Source organism: Salmo salar, chromosome 15, assembly GCF_965601325.2.
Source record: "Salmo salar chromosome 15, fSalSal1, whole genome shotgun sequence".
NCBI classification, from domain to species: Eukaryota; Metazoa; Chordata; class Actinopteri; order Salmoniformes; family Salmonidae; genus Salmo; species Salmo salar.
The window spans coordinates 94,419,398-94,443,166 of NC_138305.1; the positions used below are offsets into that span (position 1 = coordinate 94,419,398).

At 42.9% G+C, this 23,769-nt stretch overlaps 1 protein-coding gene across 16 annotated transcripts in view; it reads right to left on the minus strand.

Moving 5' to 3' along the window:
- Positions 1–23,769, minus strand: part of hspg2 (heparan sulfate proteoglycan 2) — a 198,342-nt gene that overhangs the window by 37,537 nt on the left and 137,036 nt on the right. For 11 of the 16 annotated variants that reach the window (XM_045696264.2, XM_045696273.2, XM_045696263.2 and 8 more), the window contains 19 exons: positions 19,558–19,827; positions 19,370–19,450; positions 18,436–18,519; positions 16,763–16,855; positions 16,500–16,589; positions 16,088–16,318; positions 15,707–15,820; positions 15,393–15,520; positions 14,195–14,281; positions 13,882–13,940; positions 13,515–13,682; positions 12,148–12,258; positions 11,810–11,910; positions 11,396–11,576; positions 7,251–7,310; positions 3,472–3,594; positions 3,098–3,253; positions 2,319–2,461; positions 188–265 (listed from right to left, as the gene is read on the minus strand). In XM_045696264.2, the coding sequence (XP_045552220.2) occupies positions 188–265; positions 2,319–2,461; positions 3,098–3,253; positions 3,472–3,594; positions 7,251–7,310; positions 11,396–11,576; positions 11,810–11,910; positions 12,148–12,258; positions 13,515–13,682; positions 13,882–13,940; positions 14,195–14,281; positions 15,393–15,520; positions 15,707–15,820; positions 16,088–16,318; positions 16,500–16,589; positions 16,763–16,855; positions 18,436–18,519; positions 19,370–19,450; positions 19,558–19,827 (2,358 nt within the window). The remainder of the gene's footprint in view (positions 1–187; positions 266–2,318; positions 2,462–3,097; positions 3,254–3,471; positions 3,595–7,250; positions 7,311–11,395; positions 11,577–11,809; positions 11,911–12,147; positions 12,259–13,514; positions 13,683–13,881; positions 13,941–14,194; positions 14,282–15,392; positions 15,521–15,706; positions 15,821–16,087; positions 16,319–16,499; positions 16,590–16,762; positions 16,856–18,435; positions 18,520–19,369; positions 19,451–19,557; positions 19,828–23,769) is intronic. The other 5 variants (XM_082962171.1, XM_014146824.3, XM_045696267.2 and 2 more) reach the window with 4 other exon arrangements.

Sequence of the window (23,769 nt, forward strand, 5' to 3'; positions counted from 1 at the left end):
TTGTAAGCAGCTATTTGCTTGTAGTGAATTAATAGCAGTTACTGTGTGTGATGATGAATCAAAGACACGTTTGATCATGCATTTAGTTGACAGTGTGTTTAGGCAAGGTCAGTAGAGGACAACAGGTGGGAAGTAAGAGACGAGACAGATAGACAGACAGACGTAAAGACAGGACAGATGGACAGACCTGCAGCTCGTCAATACGTTTCTGTAACACATCGAGACTGTTGCTTTTAAACTGATGGAAACCGTGAGAAGGAATGGCCTGAGCAAAACGTCAAGGAAAAAAGGGTGGGAATAAAAAAAGGGAGGAAGGAAACACAAGAAGGAAAAAAACAATAAAGATTGGTCAAAATACTGTACACCAGAATTCACTTTTTCACCAACACAACCCTTTCAATAGCATGGTGAGATACCAGCACCAAATACTGTATACCAGGGATGTCAAACATATGGCTCGCAGGCCGGATCCGGCTCACGAGGGGGTCCAATCCGGCCCGCGGGTGGTTTGAGTAAAATAAAAAAAATAAAACCAAACTGTGTAGAAATGGTAATGGATCTATATTCATACAGTTTCTTGACTGTCCAGCTCGCTAATAATCACTAGACAGTCAGGGAGCATCGAGAATTCCAAAAACAATCGATAAAGGACAATTTTTGGCAAATTTGGATGGCAAGAACATTTTCTGTGCAGACCTCGTTGAAGACTGAATGCGGCACCCGGGGCAAGGTGAGTTCGACACCCCTGCTGTATACAATATATACAGTGAGTGTCTTGAGAAAGTATTCATACTCCTTGACTTACTATACATTCCTAAATTCGAAAAGGATTCAAATAATTTTTTGCTCCACCTATCAACACACAATACCCCATAATGGAAAAGTGAAAACATGTTTTTTTTTAATGTTTGCAAATGTATTGAAAATCAAATACAGAAATATCTTATTAACATAAGTATTCACACCCCTGAGTGAATACTTTGTAAAAGCACCTTTGGCAGTGAGTCTTTATGGGTAGGTCTCTAAGAGCTTTTCACACCTGGATTGTACATTTTTTGCTCTGTCAAATTGGTTGCTGATCATAGCTTGCTATAGATTTTCATGTAGATTTAAGTCAAAACTGTAACTCGGCCACTCAGGAATGATTCAATGTCATCTTAGTTAGCAACTCCAGTGTATATTTGGCCTTGGGTTTTAGGTTATTGTCCTGCTGAAAGATTAATTCATCTTCCAGTGTCTGGTGGAATGCAGACTGAACCAGGTTTTCCTCTAGGATTTTGCCTGTGCTTAGCTCCATTCTGCTTCTTTTTTTATCCTGAAAAACTCCCCAGTCCTTAACAATTAGAAGCATACCCATAACATAATGCAGCCACCACTATGCTTGAAATTATGGAGAGTGGCACTCAGTAATGTGTTGTATTGGATTTGCCGCAAACATAATACTTTGTATTCAGGACAAAATGTTAATTGCTTTGCCAATTTTTTTTGCTGTATTACTTTAGTGTCTTGTTGCAAACAAGATGCATGTTTTGGAATATTTTTATTCTGTACAGGCTTTCTTCTTTTCACTCTGTCAATTAGGTTAGTATTGTGGAGTAACTACAATGTTGTTGATCCATCCTCAGCTTTCTCCATATCACTGCCATTAAACTCTGTAACTGTTTTAAAGTCACCATTGGCATCATGGTGAAATCCATGAGCAGTGTCCTTCCTCTCTGGCAACTGAGTTAGGAAGGACACCTGTATCTTTGTAACAACTGGGTGTATTAATACACCATCCAAAGTGTAATTAATATTCAACGTCTGTATTTTTACCCATCTACCAATACCCCATCTACACTTCTTTGCAAGGCATTGGAAAACCTCCCTGGTCTTTGTGGTTAAATCTTTGTTTGGAATTCCCTGCTCGACTAAGGAACCTTCCAGATAATTGTATGTATGGGGAACAGAGATGAAGTAGTCATTAAAAAATCATGTTAAACACTATTATTGCACACATAGTGAGTCCATGCAACTTATTATCTGACTTGTTAAGCAAATGTTTACTCCTGAACTTATTTAGGCTTGCCATAACAAAGTGGTTGAATACTTATTGACTCAAGACATCGTAAAAATGTTGAGAAACATAATTCCACTTTGACATTATGGGGTATTGTGTGTAGGCCAGTGACAAAAAAATTATATTTTAAATTCAGGATGTAACACAACAAAATCAAGGGCTATAAATACATACTTTCTGAAGGCACTCTATGTAGCTACTCTTAAGATCAGTATATATCCTAGACAGAAAGTATCAGATAGGAAGGACCAGTGTTTACCTGCGGAGGAAGTTGTCCTCCCTGTTTCTTCCAGGTGAGTCCGGGGCTGGGCGTGCCTCCAGCCCTGCAGTACAGCCTCAGCGTCTCCCCCTCATGGATGTCTACTCTCTGGGGGCTCACCTGCACGTGGGGCAGGCTGGCACCTGAAGCATTTAAACACACAGGAAGAACACAGAATATACCCAAATGAGGACCCAACAAGACTGGTAGACAATATGGGTTGTCAGTAGTTACCACAGCCACAAAGTCAAAATGGGCAATTTTGTAAAAATTCATGAAAACAAAAATTTGCTTTTTGGTCTTAATTTAAAGTTAGGGTTAGGTATAAGGTTAGCAGTGAGGTTAAGGTTAAGGTTAGGTTTAAAAAGTCAAGCTGCAGAGGGGAGGACGGCTCATAATAATGTCTGGAACGGAGCGAATGGAATGGCATCAAACACATGGAAACCATGTGTTTTATGTATTTGATACCATTCCACTCATACCACTCCAGTCATTACCATGAACCCGTCCTCCCCAATTAAGGTGCCTCCAACCTCCTGTGGTTTAAAATCATATTTTAAGAAGATAAATTGTAGAAATAAGGACTTTGTGGCTGTGGTAACTAGTGACGAACAACAATATTGGGCATATTCACAGTTGAGATAAGTACACACAACTCAGACCTCAGAGCATCCATAAATCCTTCTTCGAGCTCAATAGAAGACTTGCGTGTAGATCTCAAGTAAGAATACCACCCCATGAACCTGTGACATTGGCCTGCTGTTGATGTTGAGACCCACTGTGTACGTAGAGGACAGCCCGTGCCGTGTGTTCTCCGTGGGTGTTGAGGGCCTTGCAGACGTACTCCCCCTCATCCCCCCTCTCCACAGCAGGGATGGTCAGTACTCCTCCACGGACCACAGCATTGGGGCTCATTCTGTTACCAGGACCTCCACCTAGAAACACATAAGATCACCCCCCCCCTTTTGTCAGTTATGCCATTATACAGTGTGAATGTATACTTCTATTAACAGCTATTCAAATACAAGATCATAACAGGTCGTTATACATGCGAATGAATGTGTTCCTAATTGACTTAGCCAGCAACTGACTAAACTAATTGACTGGCTTAGTTTATGCTGTAGGTCTACCGCTAGCTACATGCCTTCCTTACCTATCCACTCGATGGCTGGGGTAGGGTTGCCAGTCACAGTACAGCGGAACTCAGCGCGGCCTCCTTGCTGGATGGTCAGGACAGGTGGAGTGGCGGTAGCCACTGGCTCGGACCCCTCGGCAGCTACAATAAAGGCAGAGAACAGTTCAGCAACTGCTCAGAAACAGACAGACTCCAAAGTATGGGGCGTTTGTGTTCACAAAGGGCAGGGGCTTTTCTGCAGGAAGGGGCTTTAACATTTCGCGGGTAGTAATGGCTAACAGACACAGGGGGTTGGTGGCACCTTAATTGGGGAGGACGGGGTCGTAGTAAGGGCTGGAGCGGAATAGGTGGAATGGTATCAAATACATCAAACGCATGGTTTCCATGTGTTTGATGCCATTCCATTTACTGCGTCCCAGCCTCCACTGCTACCAGACCAGTACTTTACAGAATCAAGTGACATCAGTTTAGAGTACATGTTGGCTGTAGTTCAGCAAGGCTGGGTCCTGACTCACTCAGGCCAAGACTGTGTCTATGTGTCAATGTTAATGAGGAAGGGCAGAGAGAGGGTGGCGGGACAGGGCTGGGTACGTGGCCTACGCCTAGAAATTACCCCTTCGCAGCCAGGGCCCTCTGTGCAGCCGACACAGATGAGAGGAGGCAGGCTGGCCTTGACTGGGCACATGGCTCTCTGGGCACAGCTCTCTGTGCCAGCTTGGCTGGCCGCTGATCCCCAGCCACATTGAATCCCATCTGATCCCAGGGCGACAGAGCAAAAGAAAGCCCCCTTTCAGCATCCAGGGAGGACTATCAGGCTATCTAAGCTCCGAGATAAGCCCTGGTCTGGGTCTGGGACTCACTGACCTGAGAGAGAGAGACTGACTATATTTCATCATCTTTGTTATCTGAGGGGCTGGGCACTGACTAGTACACTTTCTCAAATTGATCTAATGATTTAGCTTGTCTCAATATTGAGACATGTGACCTAGGTCAGTTGAACTGTGTGAACTTAGTAATGTAGAATAGAGAACTTCAGTAAGTAGGTGGTGAGGTTACAACAGGCCATTAAGTATACAGTATACCTTATTGAAACATTCACTGTGATGGACGGTTGAAGGATGATATCTGTCGAGGGGGAGGTGAGCATGATGAGAGGAATGGCAGATAGTTCTCCCCCTGGGCTCCAGAGAGCTAACAGCCATGATCGGGATGTGGTGTGTTAGGCACAGCATGATGTTTGAAGCACACTATGACAGCTATTCCAGACCAGTGTGTGTCCCTGTGTGGGATCATCAAGCAGAATGCAGATGGGGAAAGTGTGGGTGGTGTCTCCTCTGTGTTGAGTGCTGATTGGAAGACAACAAGCTAACTACTCAAGTCTAGATAGAATAATAAGACAGAATGTCATATTTAGTATGTAACTTTCTCTCTAAATACATCAGATACTTGAGGTTATAACATAAAGATGGAGATCTGATCTCGGATCAGATAACTGTACTAAAATGTGCATTAGTTGTTGTCATACACTGGTGTGGTGTTAAAAAAGTGAGTGTGAATGTTTTGTGCAGATGGAAAACCGGAGGGGACCTGAGATGAAGTGCATGAGGGACTTAATGGGTGAAAAGTAAAGTTGGTAAATGGACTCGAGAGGAGCTTCCCACATGAATGAGCATGCACCTGCACCAATGGACCCATACCATAGTAGCCAGACGAGCCAGGCAAGACCTAGTAATGCTCATGTACAATCTATTCTGTACTATAATAACTAAAGTCTATAAGGTGTCAAGAGTAATATGAACATATACAGTTGAAGTCGGAAGTTTACATACCCCTTAGCTAAATACATTTAAACTCAGTTTTTCACAATTCCTGATTTTTAATCCTAGTAAAAAATTCCCTGTTTTAGGTCAGTTAGGATCACCACTATATTTTAAGAATGTGAAATGTCAGAATAATAGAGGAGAGAATTATTTATTTCAGCTTTTATTTCTTTCATCACATTCCCAGTGGGTCAGAAGTTTACATACACTCAATTAGCATTTGGTAGCATTGCCTTTAAATTGTTTAACTTGGGTCAAACGTTTCGGGTAGCCTTCCACAAGCTTCCCACAATAAGTTGGGTGAATTTTGGCCTATTCCAACCTGACAGAGCTGGTGTAACTGAGTCAGGTTTGTAGGCCTTCTTCCTCACACACACATTTTCAGTTCTGCCCACAAATCTTCTATAGGATTGAGGTCAGTGCTTTATGATGGCCACTCCAATACCTTGACTTTGTTGTCCTTAAGCCATTTTGCCACAACTTTGGAAGTATGCTCATTGTCCATTTGGAAGACCCATTTGCGACCAAGCTTTAACTTCCTGACTGATGTCTTGAGATGTTGCTTCAATATATCCACATAATTTTCCGTCCTCATGATGCCATCTATTTTGTGAAGTGCACCAGTCCCTCCTGCAGCAAAGCACCCCCAAAACAGGATGTTGCCACCCGCGTGCTTCACGGTTGGGATGGTGTTCTTCGGCTTGCAAGCTTCCCCCTTTTTCCTCCAAACATATTGATGGTCATTATGGCCAAACAGTTCTATTTTTGTTTCATCAGACCAGAGGACATTTCTCCAAAAAGTACGATCTTTGTCTCCATGTGCAGTTGCAAACTGTAGTCTGGCTTTTTTATGGCGGTTTTGGAGCAGTGGCTTCTCCTTGCTGAGCGGCCGTTCAGGTTATGTCGATATAGGACTTGTTTTACTGTGGATATAGATACTTTTGTACCTGTTTCCTCCAGCATCTTCACAAGGTCCTTTGCTGTTGTTCTGGGATTGATTTGCACTTTTTGCACCAAAGTACCTTCTTCTCTAGGAGACAGAATGCATCTTCTTCCTGAGCGGTATGACTGCTGCGTGGCTTATACTTGCGTACTATTGTTTGTACAGATGAACGTGATACCTTCAGGCGTTTGGAAATTGCTCCCAAGGATGAACCAGACTTGTGGAGGTTTACAATTTTTTTTCTGAGGTCTTGGCTGATTTCTTTTGATTTTCCCATGATGTCAAGCAAAGAGGCACTGAGTTTGAAGGTAGGCCTTGAAATACATCCACAGGTACACCTCCAATTGACTCAAATGATGTCAATTAGCCTATCAGAAGCCTCTAAAGCCATGACATCATTTTCTGGAATTTTCCAAGCTGTTTAAAGGCACAGTGAACTTCGTGTATGTAAACTTCTGACCCACTGGAATTGTGATACAGTGAATTATAAGTGAAATAATCTGTCTGTAAACAATTGTTGGAAAAATTAGTAGATGTCCTAACCGACTTGCCAAAACTATTGTTTGTTAACAAGAAATGTGTGGGAGTGGTTGAAAAATGAGTTTTAATGACTCCAACCTAAGTGTATGTAAACTTCCGACTTCAACGGTATTATCATGATACTGTATGTAAACATATTATCATATGTTATCAAGAGAATTGTCTGTTCATATACTGTATGTTTGAGGAGACAAAATGCAGAGCAAGCAATAAGAATTGCATATTTACATTTGAATGAATAACTCTGCAGATGCATTCTAACCTATAGTCCAGTTAACCATATAACCATATAACTGTATAACCCTACAACCTTATGTGAAGTGTGAACTGTATGTAATCCCTATGGTTGATTGTACATGGGCATTACCCGACCACCACATCCATGCTGAAGGCAAAGGTAGATGAATGCGCATGCGTGACAGAGAGAGGGAGGAGCCCTCCAGGGATGAGGTGGAGGTGTGGTGGAGAGGTGTGGCCATGCCATACCCACTTACGCTTTCTATGTCCTTCAAACATTTCATAGGCTGTGTAAAACGTCGGAGTCTGTGAGGCCTCTGGAAATGGGGAAAGGAGGAAGGAAGGGCAGGACAGGACAGGCAAACTGACAGGTGAGTCTCCAGGGCAATGATGGAACACTGGCATTGGAATCATCATCCAATGCACCTCCCACTGAGTCTGTGGCCCAGTCAGTAATCAGAATGCTGTGGTCCATCCAAGTACTGCCTGGTGTTTCTTATGCCAGCGATTTTCCAAAATGCACAAGACACAACAATACAACAGCAGAATGATCGGCAAGGAACATAACATAACTTGAACGCAATAGGCGCCACCTTTCCCATCATGTATTCAAAGTATTCAAATCGTTTCTCCAATTCAGACCAGGATATATAATTGGGCTATTTAGAACAGGCCTGTCTTCAAAGAGCTCTGTCAATTTTCTGGGATTGAGAGGCACGCAATATTGAGGTCCTCTGATCCAGACGTTACATCCCATTCAGGCTAAAGAGTAAGAGGTGTCTTTTTTTATGATGGTCATAGATGGTGCTATTGCATTCATAGTTTTATATTCACAATCATCACATACTTACCCTTGGATACAATGTTAGTAATTGTGTGATTTCTGGGATATGGTTCTGTGGATACTGGTTAAGATTAAGGGCATATCACCTTGGAGATTGTGTCATTGTGTTCATACAACATACAGTGCTGTGTTTAAATATTTTCTTTTCTGTATAAAACGTGTCACTGATATGAACTACGGTCATTTGCTGGTGTAACAGTGAATGTGTCTACTCAGCGAAAGCAAGTTTGGATTCAAAGTCAACTAGTTCTACTACACAAACATGCACAGAACACAATGAGACAAGAACACAACAATGAAAACGGTATGGTTGGACTGAGTACAAACAAGCACAAAGAGAACTGAGGGCCACATACAGAGCATGCATGTTAGTAGTTATACAAACTAGTTGTAAAAACTTTACTTCCATTGATTGAACCTTTCGATTTGTGTTTAGAATGGTTCTCTTTAATGTTTTCAACCATATACAGCTTGTGGTTTAAACAATGGTGGGTTGGCTTATCCTTGACAAGTAGGCCATAGTGAAGAAGGGTCTGATAGTCATTAATGCCATTACATCAACACCTTACAATTAGTTAATTTACAATACATCCAAAATAATTGACGTACGAAGGTCTGGTGCCTTGTACCATGAGGGAGGAAATATCTTCTGTTCCATTGAAGTCTCACTCCATATGACTCTGTCATATCTCTGGTCTCTATCACTATTTTAATCAAATTTATATTTTCACAAACATTTTCACAGTTAAGATAAATAAAATACATTGTGATATTTGTATGTTACATCAGGTATTTAAAAAAAAAATGTAATCAGTACATAGTATAGTGTAAAGTACAATCTCTTTGAAACAGCACCTTTAGATATCTAGATGATTTAAATACAGTGTAAAACAATAGTTATAAAAGTTGAAATGAAAAGTTCAAACTAAAATAACATAGTAGGATGATGAGGCATCTCAAACTGTCTGTGGACTGCGCATTCTGTCTCTATCAGCCCACTAGCGAGATTTCAATTGGCATATTTCAGCCACTCTCTTGTTCTCTTAATAAGATACTGTATATCAACAACAACAAAATATATTTAAAAAATGTTTGACGAGAAACATTTAAAACATAAAAATGCAATGACAAAACATTGAAAATGATTATAAACTTTTGATCTGTTCTCAAAATAAATGTAAACCATGCTTTTATCATGTAAGTAAATGGATGAGTACTGCCTGTTCTCTCAAATCAATTACTAGCCAAGAAAGGAACTAATATATCGCTATATAAATCTAGGTATGTAGTCGTTTATTTAACTTTTATCAAATTTTATATATTATGTTCAGATAACATTTAGGTTCAAAAAAGTGAATCAATTAAAAAAATATTATTTGCCCTTGATTTTAAAAATATGAAAATGCTGAACTGCAATAAAAATATTATACAACACGTGTGATTTATGAAAGCGTTGAAATCAAACTAGTCTCAATGATCTTTCAAATTTCAAGTCAAATCTTCAACACATTTCCTTTGAGTCTAATTAACACTTACTGGATAGTACGATGCAAAACAAGCCACCTTACTTACAATTGGCAATGCAATGCCTTGGACCCCCTTACTACTCCCATCCAGATAACAGACAATAAAAGCAGCCATAGATAGATATACTACTAACCTAAAGTTTAAAGTTCAACCACAGGTATCTTCACCTGCTACAAGGCTGATAGCACCATTGTCAACATTAACATTCATCAAAACAATCAGGAAACAAACAAAGGATCTGGTTTTTATACAGAGTGGGATTGCTTCTGTCCCTATGTGATCCTCACGTCACCCTCGAGAGGGGGTTGAGATTGGGATTGGGTAAGTAGACTCAGTACAGTCCTTTTACTATACTGTAAGTACATTTATGCCTCGATGGTGATAGGCTGAAGTCCTTTTTGAATGTTGGTCCCTCCCAGTCAGTCACTAAGCACCCATCTTGTCACCCATGTACCTCATCAACCACTACAGCTCAAGGAGAAACCTCCACCAGTCCCAGCCAGGGTTACAGACTTCAGGAAACATACCAAATAACCAACACCCTGCTAGTAAGGAAATAGGCAGAAACTAGTGTACAAGTGATTGAAAAGTTACCAGACCACCACCTCCACCACTGATTACATGAACCCACAGTGAAGACAGCAACAGCTAGAGATCAGAAAAGAGATATCACCGATGGCAACAGAGACCCAATTCAAAGGATTGGTCAGTCATCACTGAGTATTAAACCAGGAAGTAACTAGAAAATAAATAAAATATATGCCACTGGGCAAGACAACCTTCTTTGGTAAATCCATTGGGAGTGGTGACAGTGCATAGTAACTAAAACTACTTGAAACTCTTGAGAGGGCGTTATCTTTGGGCTTTGGTAGCATTGAGGACTACTGTGTGCTATGATTTCTTGGACAAACCATACACATATCTTACCATTATGGCCCTTTTCATTATTTTTCATAATAAAATAATTATAATATCCACAAGCTGTACATTGCCCCTGGAACCATAAAGGTTTTACACAGAGTAAGAAGGTCCAATCATTGTTAGAAAGATAGAGACACCAACATCAGAAACAGGGAAACAGGTAGAGTAGGGAGAGATTTGAAGGTTCTGAGAATAGGAAATATACTTATTAATGTCACTGATGGAGTGCTGAGGTTTAGAGGGTCTACACCAAAAGTTAAGGTTTTTAGGAGGATGGTATATAGTGTGTGCAATTAAGGTTGTTATGTGTTGAGTGCAGGGAAGCGATTACATGTGTCAGGCATTGATAAGGGGAGAGAGCCATGGATTAGTGATGGATGGGGGGGTTGAGGTCAGGTCAGGCATTGATAAGGGGAGAGAGCCATGGATTAGTGATGGAGGGGGGGTTGAGGTCAGGTCAGGCATTGATAAGGGGAGAGAGCCATGGATTAGTGATGGAGGGGGGGTTGAGGTCAGGTCAGGCATTGATAAGGGGAGAGAGCCATGGATTAGTGATGGAGGGGGGGTTGAGGTCAGGTCAGGCATTGATAAGGGGAGAGAGCCATGGATTAGTGATGGAGGGGGGGTTGAGGTCAGGTCATCTTAAGGGAGAAATAAAAGTTTCTGCCCGTATCACTAGTGTCCTGCCTAGCAGTAAAGAACGATGTTTGTACAGATGGGTAGGAGGATACTCAGCCTATGAGAAACAGTTAAATATCAGTGCTTGTGTGAAAATGTTTTTGTCTAATGCAGCTGTATTGATCCTCTGGGCAGAATAAACTTCAGAATAAAGAATTAGAACCTAACACAGGGTTTGACATGAGAGAGGTTGTCTGAATTTAGAAAAGTGGGGGTTGAGAGTCAGTGACAGGGGTTATGCTGTTTGCCAGAAGCTAGGGTGCGGACAAACACATTTAACGCAGTGCATTATATAGGGGGACGGAGGCAAAGCCAAAGCAAGCAGGGGCATGCACCATTCAAGGAAGGGCTGAGGAGAGGAATAGAGCTTGTAGGGTGGTGCATAGAGGCTGATGGCTAACAGTTTGATGGCGCCTGTGTGGGATCACAAACCTGGCACGTAGAGGACGGCAGTGCCTTCGTCCATGGCAAACATGTTGGAGCCTGTACACACGTAGATGCCAGCGTCCTCAGGCTGGACGTTCTGGATGGTCAGGATGCCGTTGAAGTCCATGGCTCTGTTGGGTAGCTTGCCGTTACCCCGCCGAGTCCACACCAGGGTGTAGGCTGGAGACTGGGAGGGGACAGATGGGTACAAGATGTGAAGTAAACACAAGTAAGAGAGAAAGCAATGCAACAGAGGGGCCAATAAAAGGGGGACAATTGTATAACAATATGCTAATAATATGGTTTTCTACCATTTTCTCTCATGGCCAAATTTATTAAGCACAATGCCAACCATCCAAGATATATCCAAATAAATAGAATGAATTGTGTTAATGTCTCCATGTTGGAAGCTAGTGTTACCTTGCTCTTGGCTGTGCAGATGAAGCTGACTGTTGCTCCAACTGTGACGCTATGTGCTTTGGGCTCCTCAATGGTCACTTCAATGGGTTTGGATAAGACAGCTGGAGACAGAAACCATTCAGTAAACATTTAAAAGCCCCAGAAATGTATTACTTACTGTATCTCAGCTTCGACCACATTTAGCTGGAGCCAAAACTTAAACAAAAAAATCTTATAAGTTCAATCCAGTTTAACTATTCAACAACTGACTAAGATCACAGGAAAAATAATCACAAAATTATTAGAAATTCAATATGTTTGTGCATTCAGTAAAAGGTTTATGATTTAACAAGTAGTACTTGTGACGATGATCTCAGCGCGGCTCCTGTTGGTGTTGCGTTGGTCTCTGCAGGTACAGACGTAGATGCCTGCGTCACTGGGTTGAACACTGGGGATATGCAGCTCCTCTCCTGAAAGAACAGGTAGGAATATACAGTTGAAGTCGGAAGTTTACATACATTTATGTTGGAGTCAATAAAACTCGTTATAAAAGTATCTATATCCACAGTAAAACAAGTCCTATATCGACATAACCTGAAAGGCTGCTCAGCAAGGAAGAAGCCACTGCTCCAAAATCGGCATAAAAAAGCCAGACTACAGTTTGCATCTGCACATGGGGACAAAGATTATACTTTTTGGAGAAATGTCCTCTAGTCTGATGAAACAAAAATAGAACTGTTTGGCCATAATGACCATCGTTATGTTTGGAGGAAAAAGGGGGAGGCTTGCAAGCTGAAGAACACCATCCCAACCGTGAAGCACGCGGGTGGCAACATCCTGTTGTGGGGGTGCTTTGCTGCAGGAGGGACTGGTGCACTTCACAAAATAGATGGCATCATGAGGACGGAAAATGATGTGGATATATTGAAGCAACATCTCAAGACATCAGTCAGGAAGTTAAAGCTTGGTCGCAAATGGGTCTTCCAAATGGACAATGACCCCAAGCATACTTCCAAAGTTGTGGCAAAATGGCTTAAGGACAACAAAGTCAAGGTATTGGAGTGGCCATCACAAAGCCCTGACCTCAATCCTATAGAAGATTTGTGGGCAGAACTGAAAAAGCGTGTGCGAGCAAGGAGGCCTACAAACCTGACTCAGTTACACCAGCTCTGTCAGGAGGAATGGGACAAAATTCACCCAACTTATTGTGGGAAGCTTGTGGAAGGCTACCCGAAACATTTGACCCAAGTTAAACAATTTAAAGGCAATGCTACCAAATACTAAATGAGTGTATGTAAACTTCTGACCCACTGGGAATGTGATGAAAGAAATAAAAGCTGAAATAAATCATTCTCTCTACTATTATTCTGACATTTCACATTCTTAAAATAAAGTGGTGATCCTAACTGACCTAAAACAGAGGGAATTTTTACTAGGATTAAATGTCAGGAATTGTGAAAAACTGAGTTTACTGTAAATGTATTTGGCTAAGGTGTATGTAAACTTCAACTTCAACTGTAGAATAACTTTACATTAACATGGGGAATGGCCTCAATAGGCTCTCTACTACAGTTAGTACTGGATGTTTCACCAGTATAAGGTATTTACTGAGAAGTGTATAATGTAGGTACAACTATATAACACTACATCAGTGTATGTATTGCTCTTATACTAGGCCATGTCTCACACTCCACTACCCAGACCTGATCTGTCCAGTATACTTTACCTTGTCCGCGTCTGTCGGCGCTGTTGGTGACAAGCCTTCCGTCTTCCCTGGACCAGTAGTAGTAGTGGGGTGGAGAGCCGGTCACCTGGCACCGCAGGGTCACAGGGCTGCCCTGGGCCACCAACACCCTCTCAGGGTACACCTTCACCACCAGAGAGGCTGCCACTGCTGTGTCAGAGGTTAAGGGTCAAAGGTTCGTTGGCAATGATCACAGAGAGACACTCTTACTGTTACAGTCGAGTATTTTATTTATTATTTTACCAGGTAGTCCCATTGGGTCCAGAATACCTCTTTCCCAAGGGAGACCTGACCAAGTATGGGGAAAATACATTTCGGTGCAGCTCTTTTGCTGACTGCATTCACTTACTGCTGAATGGACGACACTTAATCCTGTCCTGTGGATTTCCAACATATCCAGGTGCACAGCTGTGGAGATGAGAAAAACCAAAATTATAACGAGTCAATGTGATGACAGAATGACAGACAGTGGTGGAATGCCACAGAGAGGACACTGAAAAGTTAGTCTGAATAGAGCAGCCTGGTCCTAGCTCTGTCTCTGCTGTATGGCCAACTCCTATGATCACTTAGCATGACAATGACCACAGGAGTCAACAGGACAGCACAAACAGATCTGGGACCAGGCTAGAATAGATAGGTAAAGTAGAGTTGTGTCAGCTTACCGTTCACAGTACTGGCCAGTGTATCCAGGCTGGCAGGCAGTGCACTGATAACCACCATTACCCAGGCTTTCACAGGTAGGGGAGAACCTGGAAAATACACAGAGAAGAAAGATGAAGTACAGAATACTTAATTCAGCATTAGAAACTGGGTGGTTCGAGCCCTGAATGCTGATTGGCTAACAGCTGTGGTATATCAGACCGTATACCACTGGTATGACAAAACATTTATTTCGAATTGTGTTGGTAAACAGTTTATAATAGCAATAAGGCACATCAAGGGTTTGTCGTATATGGCCAATATACCACAACTAAGGGCTGAATGCAGGCACTGCGCATTGCATTGTGCATAAGAACAGCCCTTAGCCGTGGTATATTGGCCATATATCACACCCCCTCGGGCCTTATTGCTTAATTATAATATCAACTTGGATCTGTTCCAAGTATCGGTGGAGGGCAAACTACCTGCCCTCCAGGACACCTACAGCACCTGATGTCACAAGAAGGTCAAAAAGATCATCAAGGACAACAACCACCCGAGCCACTGCCTGTTCACACCGCTATCATCCAGAAGGCGAGGTCACTACAGGTGCATCAAAGCTGGGACCGAGAGACTGAAAAACAGCTTCTATCTCAAGGCCATCAGACTGTTCAACAGCCATCACTAACACAGAGAGGCTGCTGCCTACATACAGACTTGAAATCATTGGCCACTTTAATAAATGGATCACTAGTCACTTTAAACAATGCCACTTTAAATAATAGCACTTCAATAATGTTTACATACCTTACATTACTCATCATATGTATATACTGTATTTTATACCATCTATTGCACCTATGCCGCTCGGCCATCGCTCATCCATATATGTATATGTACATATTCTCATTCACCCCTTTAAATTTTGTGTATTAGGTAGTTGTTGGGGAATTGTTTGATTATTTGTTAGATATTACCGCACTGTTGGAACTAGAAGCACAAGCATTATGCTACACTCGCATTAACATCTGCTAACCATGTGTATGTGACCAATAACATTTTATTTGATTTGATTTAAAAGATATGAGAGGTAAGAGATATGAATGAGATCATTTAAAATGCAACACAAGATAAAAGTCAGTTTCGAGTGTTAGTGTGTGCGTTTATGCGCGCGTCTATGTGTGTAACAGCCCTTTGTTGTAATGTACAAAGCCTACTCACTGGTTGTCAGGGTCTGTGTGGGGGCAGGCACAGGGCTGGCAGTCCTCTGGGGTTCCAGCGGTGGGGTCCCCAAAGAAGCCCGGGGCACACTGCTCACACAGCACTCCCTGGGTGTTGTGGAGGCAGCTCTGGGGGTGTGGGAGAGCAGACACTCAGATGTTATTCAGTGTACTGATTTCAAAACAACCGCTATCTTCTACAAGGCCACTAAAAAGACGTCTCAACGAGACTAACCTAGATAAATTAAGGTTAAATCAAAAAAGTGAAACATTTATGAAAACAACTGCCTTAAAGAGATCCTCCGGGCTGCATACCGTACAGATGCCAGTCTCTGGGTGGCAGGAGTCAGAGTGCCCGTTGCACTCACACAGCTCACAGTGGCCCAGGTACAGGCCACCTCCGGTTCTGGTGTAGCCAGGTGCACAGTCCTGTGGGAGAGGTGGTACAACTTTCATCACACAACATCACATGGACTTGACACGCTAAGGGTGGGTTTCCGGACACAGAGCCTGGTCCTCCTTTAAACATGCTCTCTCCGGGAGTAAAAAATAAGTCTGTTCAGTGTTTAAATGTACATAACCATAAGATTTAAGAGGTTCATTTGTCAATATTGCCAGAGCGAGAGAGAGAGAGAGAGAGAGAGAGAGAGAGAGAGAGAGAGAGAGAGAGAGAGAGAGAGAGAGAGCTCCTCTTACCTGACAGGAGAGTCCCTGGTAGGCGGACGGGCAGCGGCACTGCTCCACCTCTAGAGCCTGAGCCAGGCCGCTGTAGTTGGGCACGGCCACCTCCATGCTGACCTCGGAGATGCTGGAGGACCTCATCTCTGTGTAGTAGGAGGCCCGCACCAGGATGTCATCCAGATCAGCCAGCACCATCATCAGGTGCTCCCGAGTGGCAGGCATGCCGTCTGGACGACGCCAGTTCTCCTACAGGAGAGAGAGAGCAGAGTTAGGTTAATACTATGCTATTACTAGGATGCTAGGGTGACCTGTGTCAATGAGGAATGGATGGTAAAGGTTGCAATCAAATTGCCATTTGGGGACAACAAAGTTCTATTGAATTGAAATGATAAAATGTAGGTAATCTGTACTACTGTAGAACACTGACCTCTCTGAAGACAACCTCAAACTGGCGGGACTCTCTTGTCCCCTGTCCCCTCTGCCATGGCTGACGAGCCACCAGCGTGATGTCATTTCCCTGTGGGCAACAATGAAAAGGAGAACCAATCAATGACAGGTGAATGGATGCAACCACAATACATGGAAGTGATTTCAGTTGATAACTTGTGGGATGGAGTGTGCAATGGATGCAGCAATATAACATGGAAGTGAATGAATGAAGTTGGTAACTTTGCTGCATAAGCTACTTACAATAATCTGAATGTCAGGGTCCTCGATGGCTGTTCCTCTCTGTCCTGCTACGTAGTTGATGGTGTACTTCAGCTTACCGCCGTAGGAGCTCACCTATAACATTGGTAAAGGTAAAGAAATTAGGTTGCATACTAAATCTAACTTTGTTGGTGAGCCTTTGAGCGTTATATTGAGACATTCAAACAAACATGACTATAGGCCTCTAACATTACAATGTTTCAGGAAGAGACAAACGAGTGAATCTATGATTACGTCTATTACAAAAGAGATTTCATATCCCAATCAGTCTTTCTATTTCTTTTAGGCATGAATCGTTTACAATACAAAATGAGTCGTGCCTGACCTCCCACCCCTTAGAGAAGTGATTATGAATCATTATACAACAGGTGGGTCTAATCCTGAATGTTGATTGGTTAAAACTGCATTCCAGCCGGGGTCTATTTCACAAGTTACCACCTGCTAAATCTATGACATTAAAATGCCTATTTACTCTGTTCCATCTGACTGCGCAATCCACTGTCTCATCAGCGCAGCCAGGCAATTTATAAACTTGATCTCCACTATAAAAAGCATCTAGACATTATCTCACATTTCTTTTAGACTAACATTTTGTTTTCAACATCGGAGATTTGTTTAAACCTTGCTGTCTGTCCCTCTGACATTTGCAACATTGTTTCACATTGGATCTCCAGCTGTCCCATAGTAATGAACGTGTCGGGAGTCGGGACGAGACAGACAGGCAGGCAGCGTTTCTCAGTCAGTCTAAATCATGAATCAGCTGGCATCATTTTTATGGATATATACAAAGAAATGTCAATAGAAAACAGGTAAAACAAAATGAAGGGCAGCTAGTTTGCAGTCTTTCCAGCTTCAGTTTGATGTGATTGTGTTAGCTGTGTTGTTGGCTAACTCCTCTGAACAACAGTGTCCTGACGAGTGAGCACATTATCTATGCCAGGCGAAATCGCACCTCATTAGCTCATTGTTATGGATGTATCCAAATAAATGTCACTAGAAAACAGCTTAAATAAATGCAAATGCGGCTACTTTGCTGTTATTCTGACTGCACTTTTTGAGGTGACTGTAAGTTAGCCGTTGTTGGCTAGCTAGCTAGCAAGCAAGGGATAAGAAAGTTGCCAGCCAGTATGGCATGGAACATTTAGACTGAAGGGCTGGGTTGCATCCATAGATACAGAACAAAAAGACTGAACGGTCTCGTCTCTAGCAACCAAACCGATAGAACGAATGACCAGCCGGCTTGCGTAGCAACCCTAGATTTTTGTCGGGACTATATCTTGTGGAAGGATGAAATTGTATGAATAAATTCATCAAAATAACGTTCGGAATGAAAATATGTCAATCATTATTTGAATATGTTGGTAATCCGGTGTTTGGAGGATATATTGGCACGGTTTGTCGTCCCTCGATTTCGTCTCGGGCCTAACAACACCCGTGCCATTACATCCTCCAAACACTGGCTTGTTTGGCATGATCACTTAAATAAACAGGAGCTCCAAACTCCACAGGGTTGTCAGGTGATGCCGCCCTTCCCTTCCCCTGCTCTGTTAGTTGAGGTGGAGGGGTGGGGTGGTTCTGTCTGTGGCCCTGGAGTTAACAGGAACCCAAAAACCCAGGCAGGGTGCAGGAGGGCTGGGTCTGGCTCGTACTGTTACCTTATCCCATTTGAACTGATCTGGAAGCTGCCAGTAGAGGGTGTCATCCGGGTGCAAGCTGAAACGTTTGTAGACCAAAGCGTACTGGGGCAGAGCAGGAAGGAGAGGCATGAGAGAGCAAGCCAGAGACAGAGATCAAAAGATAAGCAAGGAGAGAGATAGAGGCATCGCAAGCAGGCAAGCATGACAGAGTAGAGTAGAGCAAACTTTTAGAGAAAGGGTTTACATTTTGGTCCTCTACTACTTAACTACTACTTGGTAACAAAGTGAGACTCACACCATGCATTGACTAGCAACTATAACAACAGATTCCTGTGTGTGTAATGGGAATATCACAGCTTGTTAAGGTGACTGTGTGACGGGTGTATATGTTTAGACCCTTGTACAGTAGAATTATAATTACAGATCCAGTACTACTCTTTAAGTGCACAATTACGGAGTATGACTTTAACAGCAATTAGTGGGTTCTCTGTGCTTTCCAGAGGAAAATGCCACCCTGGTTAGCCATGGAATATATGCACACACTGCTCTTTTCAGACCAATCTTCCCTTTCTGGTTCTTTCGAAATAGACTCTAACATTTTGCCAATACTATGGTGAACTGTACAGGATAACCCTGTGAAATATGAATTCTTATGATTCATGAATCGATAACTTGATCAGTTGTTGATTTACCTTCCTGGCTACAGTATGTTATCGCATGGAAGGTGGCAGTTTCCTCTGTGTGTGCCAAGGGCAGGGACATGCGTTCAGTCAGTCAGTCAGACAGTCAGTCTATCAGTCAGTCAGTCTGCTAGTCAGTTAGTCAGTCAATCATCACACAGTCAGTCAGTCAGCCATTCGCCTGTCCATCAGGCAGCCAGCTAGCCGACCGGCAAGACAGTCAGTCAGTCAGTCAGTCAGTCAGTCAGTCAGGCTGTCACTGTCATGTCTACCAGGCTGGAGACCACAGCAGGCCTGGGGCCACTGTGAGCACTAGGAGGACCCACTATGTTCTTCGTCCCACGCCGTTTAGTCTGTCAACAGGACCAGGCCCAAACAGAGAGTAAATCAGTCAGCAACAACCACAATAACACATATGGATGAGCTAAATAAGTATGTTTGAGGGTTATTTTAGATGTACCTGGAGTCGAGGGGAGGGGCCGGGGGAGGCTGGCTGAGGCCTTGTAGGCCGTACCAGGGAGGAAATACCAGAGGGGGAGGAAGAGGGAGAGAAGGGCCTCATGGGGGTACGAGACCCAGCATGATAGGAGTGGCTGGGGATCTTCCTCTCAGAGGAAGACGAGGAAGAGGAGGAGGAGGGAGGGAAGGGAGGAGAGACTGCCGGAGAGCCTTTGTCACCAAAGTTGGAGATAATTTCCCAGATCTCATCATCCAGCTTCTTCACTTGTTCCTGGGGGAGAGGATGGGGGGGGGGCTCAGGGGGGTTCCAAAACAAGACCTCTCATCATGCAAGGTAAGAGACACACCAAGCACTGGGATCTTGGGGTGTAGGTAAGATTCACACCAAGCACTGGGATATTGGGGTGTAGGTAAGATTCACACCAAGCACTGGGATCATGGGGTGTAGGTAAAATTCACACCAAGCACTGGGATCTTGGGGTGTAGGTAAGATTCACACCAAGCACTGGGATCTTGGGGTGTAGGTAAGATTCACACCAAGCACTGGTTGTCTTGGGGTGTAGGTAAGGAGACATTCTGTCCTGCGCTTATCCAGGGCTACACCGCCGTGGTGTGTACACAACTTCACTCACTGGGGCCATTCAACTTCCTAGTTTCTATAATCCTAAAACATACAAAATCATCCACACGTCTGCCATTAGACACAACATGGCTCTCTTCTCTTCACATTCCAGATAGTCTCACATGCTCATTCAGGTCTGTTTGCAATACACACATGCCTTTTTACGACATGCATCTGGTACATTTACTGTCAATGTGCTGCAGTTGCATTCATGCTTATATCTACCATGCTACTGTAAATGTTCAGTCGCATATCTAAGGATGTTGGGATTATCTTTTGGTAATGTCATGGAAAATCCCAAAAGACAATCCATAATAGGGGAAGGAGGTCCCACTGGTGGTTGGTTTCTATTATTGTTAGTAGATGTTAGTAGATGTGCTGTATGGACGGAACAGTGTGTGGCTAGACTACAGTAGGAATACCTGGCTAGCTCTTTTGGCCTGGGTGGTGCCATTACCCTTCAAAGACTTCACTAAGACCCAAATGGACGTATCCTTCCTCAGCTGCTCCTCTGTCCAGGGAGAGTCTCTCTAGTTTTGTGAAAAAAGCAAGGCTCCTATGATCACTTTCTACTTTCCTATGGAGGAGCCAGTGGACACTTTAGAACTAGAACTAATGGAAGGCTTTTAGAATTTAACTACTGTTTATGGTCACAGTAATGAATCAAAGATGGATGTCTGCAAAGCTCCTTATGACTCATTCACTGCAGTACAGTTAAGTACTGTACATCTGAGTCATCCACTATGTGAATGGTCTATTAAACAGAGTGCCTTTTAAGTAAGCAATTTTGTGTAGCGTGTAACCTACCATATTCTATCCACATACTGTCAATAATGTCTATACATCCCATCACACATACTGTAAGTTTGTTCATTACAGTGACAAGACCAAGAATGGACCGTTTGGTGGGTCACATCCTGTGGAATATTCTAGCGGATTTGTCTGTGGGCTTTAAAAGCAGGCGCACTGAGAAGCAGACTGAGATGCTTTTGACAGGTGAACCATTGAAACGTTATTGGGATGCGTTAAACAGCCACTTTGAACACATGAAGAAGTAACTATTACAGAAGAGAGAGTTATTTAATACGATTATTTTGTTCCATTCAAGACGTGTCCATGATTTGAACTATTTCAGTAACATCTTTAGGTCATTCCAGGTAAGTACAACTGTTTATACTAACCGCATATCAGCTTACATAGTGTGCAGAAAACCGATTGTTGTCGCCCATATGCAAATATTATAAGCATTTCAGTAATGATTTTGGGATGAGATGTTAGACAAGCAGGTGTCCACATACCTTTGGCATGTAGTATATATACAGTGGGGAGAACAAGTATTTGATACACTGCCGATTTTGCAGGTTTTCCTACTTACAAAGCATGTAGAGGTCTGTAATTTTTATCATAGGGACACTTCAACTGTGAGAGACGGAATCTAAAACAAAAATCCAGAAAATCACATTGTATGATTTTTAAGTAATTCATTTGCATTTTATTGCATGACATAAGTATTTGATCACCTACCAACCAGTAAGAATTCCGGCTCTCACAGACCTGTTAGTTTTTCTTTAAGAAGCCCTTCTGTTCTCCACTCATTAGTTCTCCCCACTGTATATATATATACAGTACCAGTCAAAAGTTTGGACACACCTACTCATTCAAGGGTATTTCTTTATTTTTTACTATTTTCTACATTGTAGAATAATAGTGAAGACCTCAAATGAAATAACACATATGGAATAATGTAGTAACCAAAAAAAGTGTTAAACAAATCAGATTCTTCAAAGTAGCCGCCCCAGTAGTGAATGCATACATTTCATACGTTTTTTCTCCGTACTGGTCCCCCGTAGTTTTGATGTCTTCACTATTATTCTACAATGTAGAAAATGTAAAAACCCTTGAATGAGTAGGTGTGTCCAAACTTTTGACTGGTACTGTATATAAATATCTATGTATATTTAAATAAACTCAGCAAAAAAAGACACATCCCTTTTTCAGAACCCTATCTTTAAAAGATAATTCACAAAAAGCCAAATAACTTCACAGATCTTCACTGTAAAGGGTTTAAACACTGTTTCCCATGCTTGTTCAATGAACCATAAACAATTAATGAACATACACCTGTGGAACGGTCGTTAAGACACTAAAAGCTTACAGACGGTAGGCAATTAAGGTTATAGTTCTGAAAACTTAGGACACTAAAGAGGCCTTTCTACAGACTCTGAAAAACATCAAAACAAAGATGCCCAGGGTCCCTGCTCGTCTGCGTGAACGTGCCTTAGGCATGCTGCAATGAGGCATGAGGACTGCAGATGTGGCCAGGGCAATAAATTGCAATGTCCGTACTGTGAGACGCCTAAGACAGCGCTACAGGGAAACAGGATGGACAGCTGATCGTCCTCGCAATGGCAGGCCACTTGTAACAACACCTGCACAGGATCGGTACATCCGAACATCACACCTGTGGGACAGGTATAGGATGGCAACAACAACTGCCCGAGTTACAGCAGGAACGGACAATCCCTCCATCAGTGCTCAGACTGTCCGCAATAGGCTGAGAGAGGCTGGACTGAGGGCTTGTAGGCCTGTTGTAAGGCAGGTCCTCACCAGACATCACCGGCAACAACGTCGCCTATGGGCACAAACCCACCGTCGCTGGACCAGACAGGACTAGCAAAAAGTGCTCTTCACTGACGAGTCGCGGTTTTGTCTCACCGGGGGTGATGGTCGGATTCGCATTTATCGTCGAAGGAATGAGCATTACACTGAGGCCTGTACTCTGGAGCGGGATCGATTTGGAGGTGGAGGGTCCGTCATGGTCTGGGGCGGTGTGTCGCAGCATCATCGGACTGAGCTTGTTATCAATGCAGGCAATCTCAATGCTGTGCGTTACAGGGAAGACATCCTCCTCCCTCATGTGGTACCCTTCCTGCAGGCACATCCTTACATGACCCTCCAGCATGACAATGCCACCAGCCATACTGCTCGTTCTGTACGTGATTTCCTGCAAGACAGGAATGTCAGTGTTCTGCCATGGGCAGCGAAGAGCCCGGATCCCCCCATAAATGTCGGGAATTTGCAGGTACCTTGGTGGAAGAGTGGGGTAACATCTCACAGCAAGAACTGGCAAATCTGGTGCAGTCCATGAGGAGGAGATGCACTGCAGTACTTAATGCAGCTGGTGGCCACACCAGACACTGACTGTTACTTTTGATTTTGACCCCCCCTTTGTTCAGGGACAGATTATTCAATTTCTGTTAGTCACATGTCTGTGGAACTTGTTCAGTTTATGTCTCAGTTGTTGAATCTTGTTATGTTCATACAACTATTTACACATGTTAAGGTTTCTGAAAATAAACGCAGTTGACAGTGAGAGGACGTTTATTTTTTGCTGAGTTTATACATACAGTTGAAGTCCGAAGTTTACATACACTTAGATTGGAATCATTAAAACTCGTTTTTCAACCAATCCACAAATTCCTTGTTAACAAACTATAGTTCTGGCAAGTCAGTTAGGACATCTACTGTATCACAATTCCAGTGGGTCAGAAGTTTACATACACTAAGTTGACTGTGGTTTTAAACAGCTTG